This window comes from Amblyomma maculatum, chromosome 5 (genome assembly GCF_055883805.1).
Source record: "Amblyomma maculatum isolate TAMU_Amacu chromosome 5, ASM5588380v1, whole genome shotgun sequence".
In the NCBI taxonomy this organism is placed as follows: domain Eukaryota; kingdom Metazoa; phylum Arthropoda; class Arachnida; order Ixodida; family Ixodidae; genus Amblyomma; species Amblyomma maculatum.
In genome coordinates this window covers 110155176-110173814 of record NC_139348.1, presented here as the reverse complement: position 1 = coordinate 110173814, position 18639 = coordinate 110155176, and the positions used below count along the sequence as shown (strand labels likewise).

General features: G+C 42.9%; 1 protein-coding gene across 2 annotated transcripts in view; it reads left to right on the top strand.

Annotated features, from left to right (window-relative positions):
• The window catches only part of LOC146189236 (multiple inositol polyphosphate phosphatase 1-like), a 74159-nt gene extending 56057 nt beyond the window's left edge, over window positions 1–18102 (top strand). Inside the window, exons 6-10 of one of the 2 annotated variants that reach the window (XM_084604133.1) lie at window positions 89–223; window positions 371–453; window positions 1656–1761; window positions 4986–5190; window positions 11984–18102. In XM_084604133.1, the coding sequence (XP_084460259.1) occupies window positions 89–223; window positions 371–453; window positions 1656–1761; window positions 4986–5190; window positions 11984–12344 (890 nt within the window). In that variant the 3' untranslated portion in view covers window positions 12345–18102. The remainder of the gene's footprint in view (window positions 1–88; window positions 224–370; window positions 454–1655; window positions 1762–4985; window positions 5191–11983) is intronic. The other variant, XM_084604132.1, reaches the window with a different exon arrangement.
• The last annotated feature ends 537 nt before the right edge of the window (window positions 18103–18639 follow it).

Genomic DNA, 18639 nt, shown 5'->3' with positions numbered 1-18639 from the left:
GACGAATAATGTTGTGAATCCTTTTGCGTCTACACTACTACGAATTTTTTTAAACTTGTCATTGTAGCTGTGTTATTTCTGTTCGCAGCCAAGCGTTTCCGGACTCGGTTTCCAGACCTCTTCAAGACATTCAAGGCAAATGACTATGTTGTGGGCTTCACAAGTCGTGTCCGCACGCAGGAGACTGCTGAGGCCTTTCTCAGGGGTCTCCTCACACGTCAGGGTGGGTAATCTCTTTTTTTTTTTTTGCTTATTCCTATGTGTGCCGCTTTTATTGTTCACTGGCAGTGGTTACCACTGTGAGGCGAGCATTCCTCACGGTGCACTACATTGTTACAGTGCACTACACTTTGCAAATGTCGCTTTGCAGAGTTCTCTGAGGTGGCTAGGAACTTCCTCAGTCCTCAGGATGACCTGCTGCAGTTTCACAAGGAGTGCAGTAAACTCATCAAGGTGATTATGGCCTGCACCTTCTTCATTGTTGTGTTGATTATCGATGCTGCATGACAGCACGTATGCTTTTTATGGCAATAGTTTATGTGCGTAGCGGGACACTGGTTGTAATTTACAGGGTTTTAATGAAAGAAAATCATTGTTAGTTAAGGGGCATGGCATGGTATTGAGCTTCAGGAAGCCAGTTTATGGTTTTACAACTGCTCAAAAAATTATATGATTAGTAAGGGTGTGTAAATACTGAAATTTACAAATATGAATCGAATATGAATATGGGAAAAAAATGCCTTCAAATATTGAATGTCTGATCAGTGGAAATAAGATGGGAAAATTAAAAATAGAAAACACGATTTTTCCCTCTAGTAGTCATTGAAACCTGTGAAAATTTAACTTTACAGAACTGTTTGGTTTGTTTTGTGGGTTTGAACGTCCCAAAGCGACTCAGGCTATGTGAGATGCCTTAGTGGAGGACTCCGGAAATTTCGACCACCTGGGGTTCTTTAACATGCACTGACAAAGCACAGCACACGGGCGCCTTATTTTTCGCCTCCATCGAAAAGCGGCCGCTGAGGCCGGGATTCGAACCCACATCCTTGGGAACAGTAGTCGAGCGCCCTAACCACTGCGCCACCCCGGTGGGGTTTACAGAACTGTGACTTCCACTGTGTGTAACAAATTGATTTCCTAAGCGAATAAATATGATTATGTCTTCACCCTTGTACTTATATGTGTGGATGCTGGCAGTTATTAAAGTGGTAACAATGTTTTGCAAAAGGTAGTGACGCAAGCTGCAGAAAATACACAACTTGCAGCCTTTGAATCATATATGCACGCACATAGTAGCCTCGGCTGCACCAAGGATAATGGTCACGCTTTACAAAGGAACCAGTTGGCTTCCTCAATATGCATTCGTGTCATGTTCTCCAGGAATCCTTTTTTTTTTAATTACCTCTTTATGTGGGCCCAGTCACAATCACCCTGAGCAAATGCCAACCAGAGTTAGAGCTTCAAGTTTTTCCAAGGGAAGCAAAATCTTCATGCCTGGCAAAAACTGGAATTCCGAACATGAACAACTGTTTGCAGCTTGGTCACAGTAACTATAACATGCTTGCTTTAATTGCATAACCGACTCTGCCACTGATGGTTGAAGAAAATATGAGGAAATGAGATGCAACGCTCCACTCTCACCTCTCCGTTTGCAGGACAAAGAAGGCACCCCCGCAGCGGAGGAAGAGTATGAGAAAGGGCCCTACATGCAGCGGCTCTTGGACAGGCTCTCCTGGCGCTTGGGCTTCAACGTCACCAGGGGTAAGAGCAGATATAGTCAAATCTCGGTATAATGAACCATGCGGTCTTGCATGATTCGTTATACCACAAAAAAAAAAAAAAAAAAAAACCTTCCCGCACGCGCGAATGGCACGATTACGAATGCCCGACCTGCGAACGACACACAACACAAAGAAAGGCAGGCCTCAGGCAGCTAGGCTTGCTGGCTAGTGCATATTAAACCACAGCTTGGTGGTGGCGTTAGGATCTGGCGCTAGATGTGCTGATGATGATAGCTGCAGCCCACAGGCCATACACACAGAAATGGTGGCTTCTATTTCACGCGAGAGTTATGAACTGTGGCGCTGTTAATTTTAGCCGTATTTGTAATACTGATATTCCTAGATTACAGAAGAAGAAAAAATTTAATGCATACAATATTCTGAAATATATGCTATGTAGAAATTTGTAATTCTAAAATATTTTTACATTTTTGCACTGAAAAATAAGGCATTGGCTGGGGATTTTTAAAAAATTCGTTAATGTGGTGTTTGTAGTAACAAGATTTGACCTAGTTTACCCTAGTATAAACCGCATAGACACTTGCACCCTCAACCTCGGCGGACTTCGACAAATGATGCTCTTCGTAAGACTACATTCATTTTTGGCTGACAATGAGTGTACTCATCGTATCTTTTCATGCCCTCTGTTTTATTTGGTTTAAAATAGAGATCAATCAGCGCTGTTATTTTGTTTTGCCAACACATGTCCTTACAGTTACTGAGAGGCTGCTGTCCTGAATGTCACGACTTCCCACTGTGCACTAGGATGTGATGCAACATGATACAGATGGGGTCACAGATTGCTGGGACGGTGACAAAGAATATTCTGAATGCCCTTGTTTTTAGAATGAGGAATACGGCAATAATGATGATTTTCTTGATGGCATGTAAAAAAAAAGAAGCAGCTGAGCCCTAGTTTGGCGAAGCGAGAGTGTCATTTTGTTTGGTTAGGCTTAGGTTTGCAAATGGTTTTGCAGCAATTAAATTGCCGAGACCATGCAGTCAAGGATGTTGCCAACTACAAAAGGGAAAATGAGGCACTGTATCTACTGTCAAATATCAAAGGTCAAGTGCTGGTACACCGTAGGTGGTACCACGGTTAAGCTATACAACCTCATTGTGACCTCTGGCTCGTTGAAGGTCAGGCGGCCTGTCAGGTTGACCTTGGCTCATACATGGCATAGTAGAAAAGGGGTGTGAAGTGGCATAATATTGGCAAGCGAGCCTGGAAGGAAAAGTGTGTCTGTATCAGGTAGTATCAGAAAGCTCTATGCACAGTTTTTAGTTTCTGAGGGCTAGTGCTGGGCACACTTGTGACAAATTTGTCCGTAGTAAAACGTAAAATTGAAGCTGAAATGTAGGGGGGCGCCACAGGGATGTGGAGATTGAATTAAAGGATTTGTTTGGATCGGTCGGCTACTGCTCGTCCAATGCAGATTAAGGCTGAAGTCATTTGGGGGAGACCCGAGTCCTTCAGTGAGCGTGACATTGCTATTAAAGAGTTATAGCACATTGCAGTCCTCTACCATCATCTGCTTCAGCAGCAACATGCCACGGCACGTGTGCAGATCGTCACCAGATGGTGCCACATGCTTTGTGGTGGCATGCGCTCAAGCTGCGTAGGGAGCAGTCAGTGTGTGCACGCTGGGGGCACGCAGTAGCATATCAGGGTAACGGATAACTATAACTAACTCACTGTGACTGCTGAAATGGGTTAATGTAAGATTTTCAAGGACTATATGATCTGTTTCATTCGTATCCATCGGAGATAAAGTTAAGGGAGGCTTTCATCTTTCGGAAAATAGAATTAAATCCTAGTAGTGAAAAAAATTTTTGGTAAAACATTTTTGGTTTGTTGCTGAAATGCAAGGCTGCAGTGTTAAAATAATCGCCACATCTTTAACGTCCAAGGATTGAAGGCTTTGTGGGGCATAAGGCAAAGGAGTAACAAACTTGGCATACACAGCTAACGAAACCTTAACTTCATTAAGTACTGCTGCACGTTTGTGTATAGTTCAGCAAAAGCTTGACTATGTGTGGGGAAAGTCCAGAGGGTTTCCTCTCTGTCTAGCGGTAAGAATTCTGTAGACTTCAGATAAACTCCTTGTGTTGTGGAACGGGGAAACAGACTTACCTGCATCACTGTAGTCATCTTTGTAGTGGCTTAACTCGGGCCTATTCCTTGCATGAAACTTGTGTGCAGAAAAAGTGACGATCTATCACGGCAGCAAGGCACGTAGTGGATAAATCACTTTTGCTTTACTTTGCACACCTCGACATTAAAATCTGAACAAGGATGGTGATCTTTGGGTCTTTTTCACCATCAGGAGTGTTGCTGCATAAGGCACATTGGTACCATGTGAAGATGGAAAAAGATTCAGCTCCAATGAAGCTGATGTTACTGGCATGTATGTAGTATGTCTAAGGGATTCCTGTGCACTCTGTAATCCGACTTATTAATGTGCCAAGTTACTATACTTTGCAGGCTGCGGATCCATGGTAACCCTTTATTACTGCTCCTTACTTTAGTGGCATATGCCTTTGTCGCCGTTCATTAAATGCTCCAGTTGTCGCTGTACACACACTCTGACATCTTTAGAGCGTGTGGAGGTTCCAATCTTACAACGGACGCCCTTCACTTGCATCACACTCTCAGTCAGAATCCAGCTATCAAGTCACAAAGGGGGTTGGTCAGTTTTCACAGGCTGCAAGCCAGATAATGGGCTGGAGCCAAAGGTTAACAAATGAAACAAGCATTGTACAGCGAAAGACTATGCAGAGGAACTTCACAAAACACACAGAAGGCATACATAGTGTTGATCAAAGCTGTGCAAAGCATGCAAAGCTCAACTAAGAAGAGGCTCTGACGCAGAGAGAAGCCTGTCAGCAATACACTTCACAGGCTTCTCTGTCAACAATAAAGACCACATTGTTCAACAGGCACTCTGGCAACTCTGGGGCAGTCCAGCGACTGCAGGGTTATGATGTGGCTGTCCGAGCGATTGTGGAGAGCGCATCGCTTAGTGCATGCAGCGATGCGTGCAAGGCTACGCACTCTCCACACATAGCCAGCGGTACTTGTTTTTTTTTCAGCTCTTGCGCTGACTTTTCAAATATGCATTGATTTTATGACAGCCTTCAGTAATTTATCATTTGAAACAGGAGGCTGCCACTAAAGCACCTCACGCTGATCACTGCCCGCAGGTGACCTGAAGATGCTGCTGCGCTCGTGCTCGTTTGAGTACGCCATTTACGACCAATCTCCATGGTGTGCGGTGTTCACCGAGGAAGACCTGAAGGCCATTGAGTTCAAGGACGACCTCGACGACTACTATAAGGACGCCTATGGGCGCGAGCGCAACTACGCCCAGGCATGCCCAGTCATCCAGGAGCTTGTCGACAGGCTTGAGTGAGTTCCTCATTCTGGCTTCTCTTACGAAATCTCAAGTAATGACTGTGTTTTATATGCGTGCCAAGAGCTGCGTGAACTGCGTCGAGGTTTACTGCACTACAATGGCAGCTGTGCTAATGCTGAAAGTGCAGAGTCGAGTGTCACCGCAGCATGATTAATTTGGTGCAAAATGTTTTCCTAAAACGAAGCCTACACTGCCGGCTGTCGTGGCTTGGACATAAGGCCGAGTACAGTTCTCACAGCAATTGGCATGAGATGATGCACCTTAATAGGTGTCTAGCTGTGTGCGAAGCAAGCTCGTTTTTTTGTAAGGTGTTAGGTGTGTGCCACCCAGACATGCAAATGTTCCTGGTACCAAGCGAGGCCACTTTCCTTTCTTCGTTTCAATGGTTTGCAGCTTTTGCGTGGAGAGAGCATGTAGGCGTTTAAAAGGACCAAAGCTCTAATTTTTTTTCTTGCACAGCAAGAAAACATGGTGTCCAATGTACCTGATTCTGCAGTGATTGTTAAAAGCACTTTAGTAGTTTGCTACCACAAATTCTTCACTTAGTGCACCCATCTTTATGTATTTGGAAACCGTGATCAGCAAGAGCAGTGAAATTCTGCTTGTTAAGCAATAGGACGAATGTAGAGTGAAATATCACGAATTAATGACATTCTAATGAAAATCAAGAAGAAGAAATGGGCATGGGCAGGACATGTAGTGCGAAGAGAAGATAACCGAGGGTCGGTAAGGGGTAACAGATTGGATACCAAGGGAAGGAAAGCATAGCAGGGAGCAGCAGAAAGTTAGATGGGCGGATGAGGTTAAGAAGTTCACAGGGGTCAAGTGGATGCAGCTAGCACAGGACCGGGTTAATTGGAGGAGTATGGGAGAGACCCTCGCCTTGCAGTGGGTGTAGTCCAGCTGATGATGATGAAGTTAAAATAAAGTGTAACAAATATTTCTGGAAGTAGAAATCATTATCCAGTTAGCAACATATAGTATTCTACCACAATGCAGTCATGTGGTGGCATACGCCTGTGAATGAAAGGTTGCAGCGCGGCACTTCAGCTCTTGTTATGTGATAAAACTTTCAATCGTTATTGTATAGCTCAGTTCTTAATACAAGGCAAAATCTTTTCTTGTCTGCCGTAATTTTGCAACAAATTTTGGTCATTTCTTGATCCCTTTAAAAGGATACTGAAAAAAATCCGAAAATATTTAGAATACCAAATTTGCATTCATAAGACAAGGTCAGCCTAGTATGCAGTCATTATTAATGTTATTTTTGAGTGGCTGCCTGCATTTTTGACATTGTGTGAGCAGCTGCCGAGCGGCACTTGGTGCTCACTGGTCTATTAGGAATGAACAAACACCTGACTAGACCAGCGCAGTAAAAATGCTAGCTTATGACCTATCTGTGTCGTATAGTGACGTCAGCGATCCGCCGCTGTCTCCATACATGATGCTCAGGGAGTCGGGACAGGCATTTTGGTGTTGATGCCTTGCGTAAAAGGTTGATGACTTCGAAAGATAGATTTTCAGATTTAAAAGTATCAGATTCAAAATTCAGTTGCTGATATTGTCTAAATTATTTCGTAACATCTCATTGAATTCCAGAGTTACATACCTATCTCTAGCTAATGCATGAATGGCATCTCTCATAGCCTGAGTTGCTTTGGGACGTTAAACCCCACAAACCAAAGCTAATGCATGAATCCTACGAAGAAGTGGTTGGGTGTCTATGACGTGTGCAGATAAATCTTTTGCATATTTCTCAGTTTGCGTTTTGGTGGACTCTGCTGATCTTGGAGAAAAAAAAAAGAAAGGACTTCATTTTGCATCAGGCCATTCGCACATCAAAGTACAAAGCATGGGTTGCAGGTTCGAATTCAAAGCATGTAGTATGCAAGGAAGCTAAAACGAAACAGACTCTATAGCTAAGAAAATGTGCCTCCCAATGAGGCCTGATAAAACACCAATGAGGCCCGATACAACAACACGGCAATTGCTTATTTATTTGAAGTTTTGTGGGTGTTCTAATATATCCTGTTTTCCTCAGTCAACATGTGTACATTGTCGAGTGTAGTGTGCAAGTTACCCTGCAGTCGCTTTTTCAGTGTGGGTACTGGCTATGGGTCCTGATAATCGATGACTGCGAGTAGCCTGGGCTGCTGGACATTGATTCTTGAGCGCAGAATTTTGAAAATACTAATTGCTATTAGATAAAGAGTGGTGTCTGTTGTTTACCGTATAAACCATATTATAGGTCGACACCCTTAACGTGAAGTGAAAAAATAAAATTAAAACCAGAAAAAGAAGTGTAGAAGCCGCATATATTTACATCGGCTGTGTCCCTGCATTACCGGAGCTACAATCTCACTCCACTCCAAACTTTCAGCAGCATCGTCAGAAGATGACTCTTTGCTGCTCGCCACCTCCCAGTGTATCATCTAGTTGCATCAAGCGTGTTGCTCACGCAGCATTTCTTGAAGGCTGCATGCGAACAGCTGATCTTGTCCGCGGCATCGCACGCCGAACTGTTGCTGAGAGAGCGGCCATGTTGCTGTTCGCTTCGGCGAACATCACTTTTTTTGGAAAGCCACTGTAAACTGCCTCCACATTCATTGCTAAAGAGGCATTTTATACTCTCATAGGTCGAACGAAAGAGCGCACACGAAGATGAATTCGCCTGGGCCAGAAAAGAAATGCTAGCAACTGCAGGATTCAATACAGTCCACGAGCAGGCATGCCACTTGTTGCCAGACTGTGTCTGAAATTTTGCTAAAAACAGCTATATAAGATGAGGGGCGACTTTAGCCTGCTTTTTTTTTAGAAAAAAACTCGACCTATATTTTGGTTTATGCAGTATACATGCCAACGTATTTTGTGCTGGCATAACAGGGAGAGACACCTCTGACCACTGCCTGATCCACTTCTTATTGCAAAGTGGGAGAGAGCGATATCCCATACGGACCAAGTTTTGGCAACAACATGCAGAATGTACAACACACACTTTCAGGAATGGGATATTGTTAAACCATGTCAACATGCAACCAACGAAGAAGTGGCCGAAATCTAGCTGGCGACACAGTCCTTATGGAGTGACATAGTAGTTCCTTACATATTTCCTAATCTTCCTTTGTACTTTTTGTCTAATCACAAACTGCAAAAATCTGTAAAAAAAAAGAAGAACAAGTGTTTGAAGACATGCAGCAGCAACACATGGTGACACTGTGGAGGATGTTATGAATATCAGTTGATTAGATTTTAATCAGCTGGTGAAGGAAAACGCTTTACCTCAGCACTTGAGATTGGCAGCTCTTGAAGATGAAGTAGACAGCTACCTTAGGATCTTGTTGTTTTTTTTTCAAGCCATTAGCAAGTGCAGTCCACTTATAACAGTATTTAGGAAACCGGAAAATCCAATCATTATATCCAATTATCGTCATATCTGGAGTGGTGAAAAAAAAAATAATAAAAATGAAAGAGCAGGCACGTTTTTTTTCCATGCATGCATGCATGCAGGCTTGCCTATTTCCCAGCAGTGAGTGAATTGGATCAAAAAATGTGTATCATCTTAAAGAGCACTTAACACTCTATTACAGGCTACAGAAACTACCATAATATGACTTCAGCATGCTTTAAAAGTCTGAAATTTGCGCTCGCTTAAGCAGCAGCTGAAATTTGACACATTTGACAATTATCACGAGCATAGCTTCCAGTTGTGCGTACGCTTGCAGCAGTTCTTTAGCGTGCACCAAACCGATCAGCGACTGGATGAACTGCAGGACGTAAAATCTTAGAATGCAAACTTGAAACCCTGCCGGAAATCTCGGTGAGTCTGCTGTTTCACCTCAAAAGCTATTGCCGTCCTCTTTATTGGTGCCATCTTCCACGGACGCACAGTTGGGCAGTGGTGATACGACTGCGGGACAGGCATCGACTGCGATGACAGCGCTCACTTACTAACCGCGTGCAATGCCCCCTCTCGTTTTATCCACGCCGGTCTGTTAGCAGTCCTTGTGTCATTTTCACGTCCTTCTCTTCTTAGTATTGTATTCTTTAAAAAAAGAAATTAGACAAATTATCGTGGTAAAATCTTCCGAGTGGCAGAAAGGTATTGTTTTATCCGATGTTCTACTGATAATCAATCATTATATATGATTCATTTTTACATAGGAGATAGGAAAACTGATAAATCCTAAGAATTTGAGCCTTTTAAGTGTTATATTGTTATATGTGGTGTCGTTATAAGTGGATTAGACTGTACTACTACTAAACATATCACAGTTAGTGAAGATATGAGCTGCATAGTGTCTGCCCGCAGACAACTAATACTGACATTGCTCATGGGTCTGACAATTACTTCGCTAAGAGAGGTAGAGGTGATTCCATGCAAGGCTTGCATGGGTTGCATCTCCTACAGTGGAGGGACTGTACTCCACAGCCATTGCTAATTTTTGATGATTAAAGAGGTTTATGTTCGAAATCATCAAAGGCCCTTAAGAGAAAAAGTGCTCTATAACTCATGAAAAAAAGTGTGCCTCGCCACCTCTGTTCAAAAGAGGCTCGTTCATGTGCTGCCGTAGTTCCAGGGCAAAATCAGGAGCAAATTAGCCATCTCAGAGAAAATCTGAAGAAAGCATCATCTGTAGTTTTCAGTTAAAGGATGCAAGAACCTGTCAGAAGCGCCAAGGTAGCATCCTTTATAAGGCCCACAGTCCTTTGCACTAATGCGAGTGGCTAGATCAGGTCACCCTAAAGTGTTGCGAAATGCGGCAGTGTGCGTGTATATGAATATGCACAGGCATTAATCTAAATGGTGAAATGTACTCACACGAAAGTGGCTGTTCTGCCTGGAGCGAATTGTAATTGCATATAGCCACCTTTTCCTGAGCTGCGATTGCTGGTGCTGTCACGGGGCTTGAGTTTGTAGACTAACAAAGTCTAGTTAATGACTTACCAGGATACCTTGTTGGGCGAGTTGGTAAACATCCATTGTTAATAAAAACAGTGCGAACAGGAAGTCACAAGACAAGATAAAAGGAAGCTACAGGTGTCCTGCACAGGTGTCCTGCAGCTTCCTTTTATCTTGTCTTGTGCCTTCCTGTTGTTTTAACAATCTAGTTAATGACGCCACGAAGCGTAAACAACGCCTGCAGCACTGTTCAGAAGTACAGTGGAACGCTGCACTTCTGTAGCAGACTACACTCTCCACTGGTGTAAGCTTCTATAGCAGCTCTGTGGGGAACGGAATGGCAGAGGGCTGCCTGTTCCAAACTGCTGCGGCAAAGTGGCTCGCGATGGGCAGAGATGATGCAACATTTGCTGTAGCTGGAGCTTTCAATGGTGGCCTTTATGTGCAGTGCTTTGGGAAACATTCATTTAAATAATTGCTTTCATCAATTTTTGTTTAAAGACGATGTGGTTTGGTTGCGGTCGGGGCTAAAGCTGTCACATAGGCCTGAAGACTCCAGGCCCTGCACAGCAGCAAATGTTTTGGTCCCTATCTTATAAGTTTACTGACTGCGTAATTAAGATAGCTCTATTCATGCTGCATAGACCAGCGAAGTGTCTGGTGCCCTGGTGCACGTCGCTTTGCCGCAACAGTGGTTGGAGCTCTTCTCCAAATTTGTGTTTGTGGATGCTTGGACTTAGATTGTAAGCACCTTTCATAGGCGCGGCCATTTCTAGCGCAAATCATTACGTTCTAAATTCCTTTAACCTCAAGTGGGCTTAACAGTAACATCTGAGCATGCAACATAATATGCGTCCAAAGAGTACAAATGAACAAGTTTAAAGTGTACAAGTGAGCAAGCATAAATTGTATACTTTTCTTAATTGCTCTGTAAAGGTTAAAATTGTGAACCAAACCTTTTTTTTTTTTTGACAACTAGGCTGGTAGGAAGGGACCTGGTACACATAAAACCCTGTCTTTCTTAACATTTATGAAGATTTCTCGCTTTCGTGTGAAATCTGTTGCTTATTGCATTTTTTTTAACGTCATACTTATTCCCTGACAGTGAGATTATATTGAAAAAATTATCTAAGCTAATTTTGATTGTCAAGTGGCTGCTATTTTTGAGCTGGTTCAAATTATTCCAGAAATACCAACAGCTATAGTAAATCCATGTTTGGAAGGTTTTGTGGGTTATTATTTAGTGGTGATGTAATTTAGGCCTTTTTTAAGGACTTTTCATCAGATCTCTGTCACGGTGATTTCGAATAGCATCTTTCAGAAATGAGCTTTCATAATTACGGTGTTGATATGGTGGCATATTGGCCTCATTAATTGAAACACTAACTGTTGCTAGGCAGGTAGGGGTATGTCAAAATCTTCGACAGTGTAGTGCTGCAGGTACGGATGCTAACGAAGCCGAAATAAAATTGTCAGAAATTCAAGGATAAACACATGTAGCTTTTGAACAGATTTCAATTGTGTGAGCAGCCTATCTCAGCTTGTATGCAGAAATGGAGTTATGCATGGCTGACAAGATATTAGTGTTTATGATCTCTTTTTTCATCTAAAATAACCATGAATATAAAAGAACATGTAAAACTCAAAAATGAATGGCTCCAGGTGTGCGTGAAATGAATTTTAATTGATGGTTAGTGTCATCTCTGTTTGGTCTGTGTAGTTTCTTGTACATTCAGCTTTCACACCTGTTGAAATGGAACAGTTCGCTCCGTTTCCAAGGAGTTCAGCTGTTCCTTGCTCTAAACATATATGGCAGCCCATCTGCATTGCGTGGAATTGCATCATCATTGCATCGTCACTTTTTTCTTACCTTTTCCTTATCACAGACTTATGGCCAAAGATCCCAGCCATCCAAACAAGGTCCTCCTCTTCTCCCACGCGGGTGGCTTCAAGAAGGTTGTGGCACGCCTTGGTCTAAACCGCGACGCAGAACCGCTGCGGGCTGACGGCCTCTGCAGCCAGGCAAACCGGGCATGGCGGTCGAGCCTGCTCTGCCCGTTCAACGCTAACGTCGCGTTTGTCCTGTACAATTGCTCGGACGAGAGGCACGAGGTCGTGACCTTTCTGAACGAGCAACCCCAGCTCCTGCCGGGCTGCCCCGGCCACCACTGCCCACTAACGACCTTTGTGGACCTTTACAAGGGTTACGCAAAGTCATGCAACATCACCGAGATCTGCACCGTGTGAACTGTGTTCTTTGAACAAAAAACACCAAAGACATAAACAATCATGCCTTGGCTGGCCTTGGCTGTTCTATGCTGTTATAGTAAAGGTGCTTCAGCAAATGTAGAGCTTGCTGCTGATTTTCTGGCCTCTGTAATACGGAAGCGATCGTGATTATAATATATTTCTCATTGTAAATCTACATCCATTGAAATCTGTCTGAAATAACTGGCATTTATATACATCATGTGCTGCTCATTACTTGCGTTATGTAAAGCAATATGTGATAGGTTTCAGGTGACGTTTTGATTTCTTGCTCTGTGACAGTGTATCCTGTAATGGTTGTGAAAACAGGTGGAACATGACATGATGTTCTGAGTGCCCTCGTTCTTTTCACTGCTGCCTTTAAACCAGTTTGTAGCCAGCAATACTGATCAGATGTGACAAGTTTTGGAAACATGATGCCTTTCTCCATTTGTTTTGTTTAGTTCAACCAAAACATAATTTTCTGCATTGAAATTTTATGAAGTTTGACATTGTCAAGGCACATAACTCTCTTTGTATTCATGGTATGAAAGAGCACTGAACCATGGGTAGAGGTGGGGGAAGCCTCTGTATGCAGATCGAGCCAGCATTTCGACAGGTGGACATTTGTCAGTCTGGGCAGAGTGATCATCATTGGCAGGGGCTTAAACATGCTTTTGCTTCCGAAGAAGAAAAACTGGGGAGGGGGAGGATGGGTGAGAAAAAAGTCGGTCAAGGAGTGAAAAAAGTTTTTTTTTCAGTGCATATTTTTCAGCCTGGAACCAGTGATCCTGTGGCCTTAAAAAGAAATAAAAGCGGCAGTACCAAGAAAAGCTACAATGTGGGATGGATGATGAGTCAGCACCTAAAGCAGGGTTGGGTGCAGACACACTTTTCTTGAAAAGGGAGAGGCATTCCAAATGGTCCTGATAAAGAATGAATCTGCAGGGGAACAATTCTCAAAAGCTTTCTGCAGAGGGGGAGAAGGACAAAGAAATAGAATAATAACAAGACAGTGAACCACACCTGCCTCGCAAAAAAAAAAAAAAATTTGAAGGGCCAACTAAAGTAGGAAGTGATAAGTCGTATCACTTCCTGCTGTAATTAGCCCTTGAAATATTTTTTTTTTTTTTTACTGACTTGGCAGCTTACCAAGATACGGCTCAGTGATAACGCAAGTGCAAGGTGCGGGCAAGTTGGTATTGCATACTTGCAGAACAGTGCTAGGAAAAACATAAAAACGCACAGGAGAAGAAACATAGTGTCTGCCCTGTTCTTCTGTCGTTGTTTTTTGTGTGTTGTTGTTCAGTGATAACGCAGCTACATTTTTATCTTTTCACGAGATCTGTTGGAGTGAGCTGTAGGCAAACCTGATAGAGCGCTATGTTTTAGACTCTCTTCGAAGCTTTGTCATGAGTGCGGAGTTCAGCAATGAAAGTGCAGCTTGTTCCTACATTCTAGGAGCTTCAGAATGGCTTGTTTCTGGACATTGAGAAACAAAAAGTCCTATGTAAAATGACAAATTATTCAAAGTGCGGTAAGAAAAGAAACCTCTGTGCCAAGTGCATCTCTTTGGAGACTTTTTGAGGCCTGTTTTGGATAATATATTTTTCAGATATGTTTTAATGATCAATTCTCAAGATAATTGTATCAACAAGGTGCCACTTAGTTTGCACATTTATAATTAGGGTGTAGATATCTGGTCCAGCCTGCATGGAAAGGCTGCATTGGTACTAAGTTTTTCTATAATATTGTGCTTTATAAATTTTTGGCTGTATTTGACGGAGTCATCATTGCTCATGCTAGTGGGGCACAATATGGGCATTATTCATCTGCAGTAGCGATAGTCTTGATACTTGTGGTGTGCATCAACTGTATGAAGTTTTGAATAGCTAGGGAAGTACTCATTGTTCACATCTTTCCTACACCTTCACAGTTTTGAGTGTAATGGAGCATAGTACAGCTGACTGGTATACAATGGGACCTCGATTATGCATCCCCTAATCATGCGACGGTTTTTGCGATAAATCAGTGTTAACCTAGAACAGCCCCTTTATAGACAATGCAATTAAAGTCTCAATCATACCTCTTGTTTTTGCGGTCTCTGTACTAACTGCCACAAAATGAAAGCCAGTGCTTTCATTGCACGTGGGAAAAAGAAATCCCCTATATACTTTTATAATGAACCCAATTTTTTTTTCCAAAAACCTGCAAAAAATTGTCAGCTTATTGCATGGCTGAAATATGTTTAAAAAATTGCACTATGTAGCAGTCTGAGCAGGGTAGGAGAGTGTTCATCGTGAGAACAAACACAGTGGTATTCGCTCTCATCGTGACCATGTTGACTGTCTGAGTTGCACGCGTTCTTACTGCACGAATGCGTCCCTTGTGTGAAATTTTCGATCTTATGACTGTTTTGCAAAGTCTTATTACAAATGTTCTGCTGTAATGTCCTCACTACGTTTGTACACCCCGGTGTCAGCTGCTGGCATAACTTTTGCTTATAGTAATACAAAAGTTTGCTTAATGTCATTGCATTGTGCATGCTAATTACCTGCACTCATTAAAAGCATGACACCATGCTTCACCACCTTTCGGAACATCACATCTGTTCAGTATGCACGGGATAGCCTTGGCAGCCAAAGGCTGGCCTAAATGAAAAAACAAATCCCTGTGTGCATGGAGGGCTAAATGGTGTTCTGTTGTATTTACAAGTAAACTTACTGTGTGGCGTCCTCTCATTGCTTGTTGTTCCACTTGAGGGATGCTTTATTTTTCAGCATCTGCCAAACATCTGTATGTGTCTGCTGTTCACATGTGTAGTGACTACAGTGTGTCCTCTTATATTTTCAGCAGTGATGAAGCACTTTGTCGAATTGCGAATTTACAGAGCTTAGAATACATTCACTATTGTGGTTATCTACTCAAGTTCCACTAATATGAAGCCATTTGATAGAATAGCTTGATACGAATGTAAATATTTTCTAATTTTCTGGCGGGAGAGCATTTTAATGTCAAGGAAGGTTGATTGATGGGCAAGGGGACATATTTATGGTCCAATACACTGCTCTGAAGGAACAAATATTGAGCAAGGACTTCGTGCAGTTTTCCTATTGTGAAATTCAATTTCATAATCATTTAATTCCATTTGATGAAATCTCATTCCACATGCGTGAACTGCCTGCCTATACGTGTGATCATGGTTAAAGAATGGATACTCTGTGTTGTACTGTACAGGGTGTGATGTGCCTTAATAGTGGTTCAGCACCTAATATAGTGGTACTTCATATTCATATTACTGCAAGGTACTTTACTGCAGTTTTTGTTCACAGAGTGACGATCATTATTGCTAGTGATGGTGTGAAAATTATGTATGTATCAAACAAATAGCTAGAGGGTCTCTTAGATGTCTCTTAAGAGGAAAATGGCGAAAGCCTACCCTTCCTATCCTATAATTTGCCTCCCATTGTTAGTCTCTTGTCGGCATTCGTTGCAGTGCTACATATAATTATAATTGGTTTACAGGAAAGGAAAGGCGCAGGTACACCATCGCTCCTGTTGTGCGTGGTGTTCTTTGGAGCACGTTCAAGTGTGGCATTGCAGATGGCAGGGATGCATCCGCCTCGGCCAATCAGAACGCCGCAAAAGCGGGAAACACTTTGTCGACGACAGCATGAGCCATTAAAGTCTTTTGCCTTAATAAAGATCAGTTTCACTGCAGCTGTGGCACTCAGTAGTTGGATCCAAGGTAGCAGGATTGCCCTCCACAATGACAGCTCATTTGCTTCTTCAAAGCACGGTTCATTTCCACCTTGTGTAAGACATATTCTGTACCTTTTTTTTTTTCCTGATAACACCAGAGGTAAAAATAGTTCTGTTAATATTCAACTGATTGCACTAAAAATTGCATTCGTCGCAGCGTCTCGGTGATCAATGCGTTCAACCAGCAAGGCCAAGGAAGCATGGTGAAATCCTGGCAGTGGCAGCTGCATTTTGATGAAGGGAGGATGCAAAAGACAGCTGTCTGTACACTATGGTGCATCAGTGCTGCAGCCGATTATTAGGGCATTTATTTCTACTTTGACTCTCTCCTTAATCCTTTTCCTGGTGACATTGTTGAGGCATCTACCAGAACAAAGTCAGTTACTGCACCTTTCCTTTCTTCATAGCCAGTTTATACATGCCAGCTTACTTTTCATGGGGTACAAGCACAAAGCATTTTAGAACAGAATAATAGTATTGATAACAGAGTTAAGCTGTTTGCAGAAAATAATTAACAGAAGATGGTACCTTAGTGGACATTAGGACCGCACAAATGACGAGAGCACTAAGCTGCAAATGTCAGCACGTCGCAAATGACCCCTGACCGATTGCCACCAAGTGACAACGGTGACAACCCCTAACTCCTGACGTGACCGACGTCGCGGTTAATCCGTTAATCCCCGTCAGGAAGTCATTAGGGCTAAGATAAACCAAAGGATATTCCTTTGATAGGCATTTATTGATTTCTTCTTGAGTAGCATCTGTCCATATCTATTGCAACAATTAAACATTTCATTTGTGTTCATCAGCTACAGTGAACTAGAACATTTTAACTACATCAGCTTCGGCTTTAGTCGGCGCCTGCGAAGCTGCCGCGGTCCTGCCTGACGTCATTGATGGACAGCTGCGGCCTTGATCATCACGTGGTTTTGGAAGTTCGTACATGGCAAAGTGTAGGTGCGAAGGCTGGGCCCAAAAGCGGTTCAGCGGTACCGCAGCATAGCCACAGGTCGGGGGGCCAACCACTCAGATTAAGAAATTATACTACTATAAATTCAAAGTATCAGTCAACATAAAAAGAATAGACATTTTGATAACTTCGCTTGTGAATGAGGTAAGGTAATTTATAAATACGTTCTTAATTTTTTTTTTTTTTTTAAATCTTGCAACACTCTTATCGCCCCATCCCCGTGATGCTGCGTCGGTCAGGGCGCTGCCAGAGGTAACCAAGGCAACGGAGATAACGAAGCTGACAAAGCACGAAATGGTTTCTTATCACTGTCTGCTGTGGTGCGGGCCTTGGTGCGCCCCGGAAAGCGCAATTTAGTTCGCAAGTCTGAAAATGTCCCTTTTGCGAAGATTTCAACGTCCTTGCCGGTCGCTGCTCTGTCGTCGTTTGGTGAGATTTAATATCCCCCTGCAGCCAAGTTTTTTTTTGGTTTTGTCCCCTTCGTCGTGCGGGCAGTGCGAAGTCTTTTTGCAGAAGTGTATTGCGCTTAGCGTTTTATCGCAAGATGAGCCCGCACAAAGTGAGGAAGCGATGCTCTGTGGCACGTTTGCGACAGCGTGGACTCAACCATCGGTGTCTTACCGCTTCCCTGCTGACTTTCACCGGTGAGCAGATCTGGAGGTTGCACACAGACTCAATGTATGCTCTAATGCTCCTGTAGTAAGCACGTTTGTTGATGCTAAAGCTGTCTGGACTGGTGCAACCTTGAAATTGCCTTGAAAACTGCTGTATACTTTCTGCCGAAGAATTTAAATGTGAAGAGTGATCCCAGTGCTCTATGCTCCACGTATGTTTTGATCTATCTACTAATTCATGACATTTTTATTTCAATTGCAGCTGTCATAGCATTGTTTTCTGTACATGCATGTTTCTTATCTGGTGATGTTTTGTGGCAGGCACTTCAAGACTTTTCCATGCCTCGGCTGTGATCATTGAGATGATTAGCCCGCTTAAACAGCGCTACTGTTTGTGCTGTCTGCGACATGCATTTTTATCATTGTGATTTGTTGCTGTATTTTATTGGTTGATGCAATAAACCATGAATATGAAAACCATAATTGTTCACTTGGTACACTCTGTTGCGAACTGGGCAAGACTGCCCTGTTGCACCAGTGTTCCTGGACCGGGACAAAGTAAATGGCCAAAATACTTGCATGACTTGCAGCATTATTTGTATTATGAATTTGCATACGTGGTCTCTATGTGGAAGTGTTGCTGCCTTTCTATGCCGCCACCTTTGCCAACCACTTTCATTTTGCTGGAGCAACTGCTTATAAACAAGGGCGTAAACAACAGAAACTCGAGTTCTTTTAGATGGCAAAGGTTGGCGCGCCCTGAAAGGCAACAAACTTCAAAAGATGCAGGCTTGTCAATGCAACGCGGCGTTTTTTTTTTTTAACTTGTTTATAATTCGCGTCAAAGTGAACGTGTGCGTGACGTCTTTTGACGTCATGGCCCCCCAATTTTCATTGGCCGATGGAGCCCATGAGCCGCCATGTTTGGTACGTATAGGCGTCTATGGAG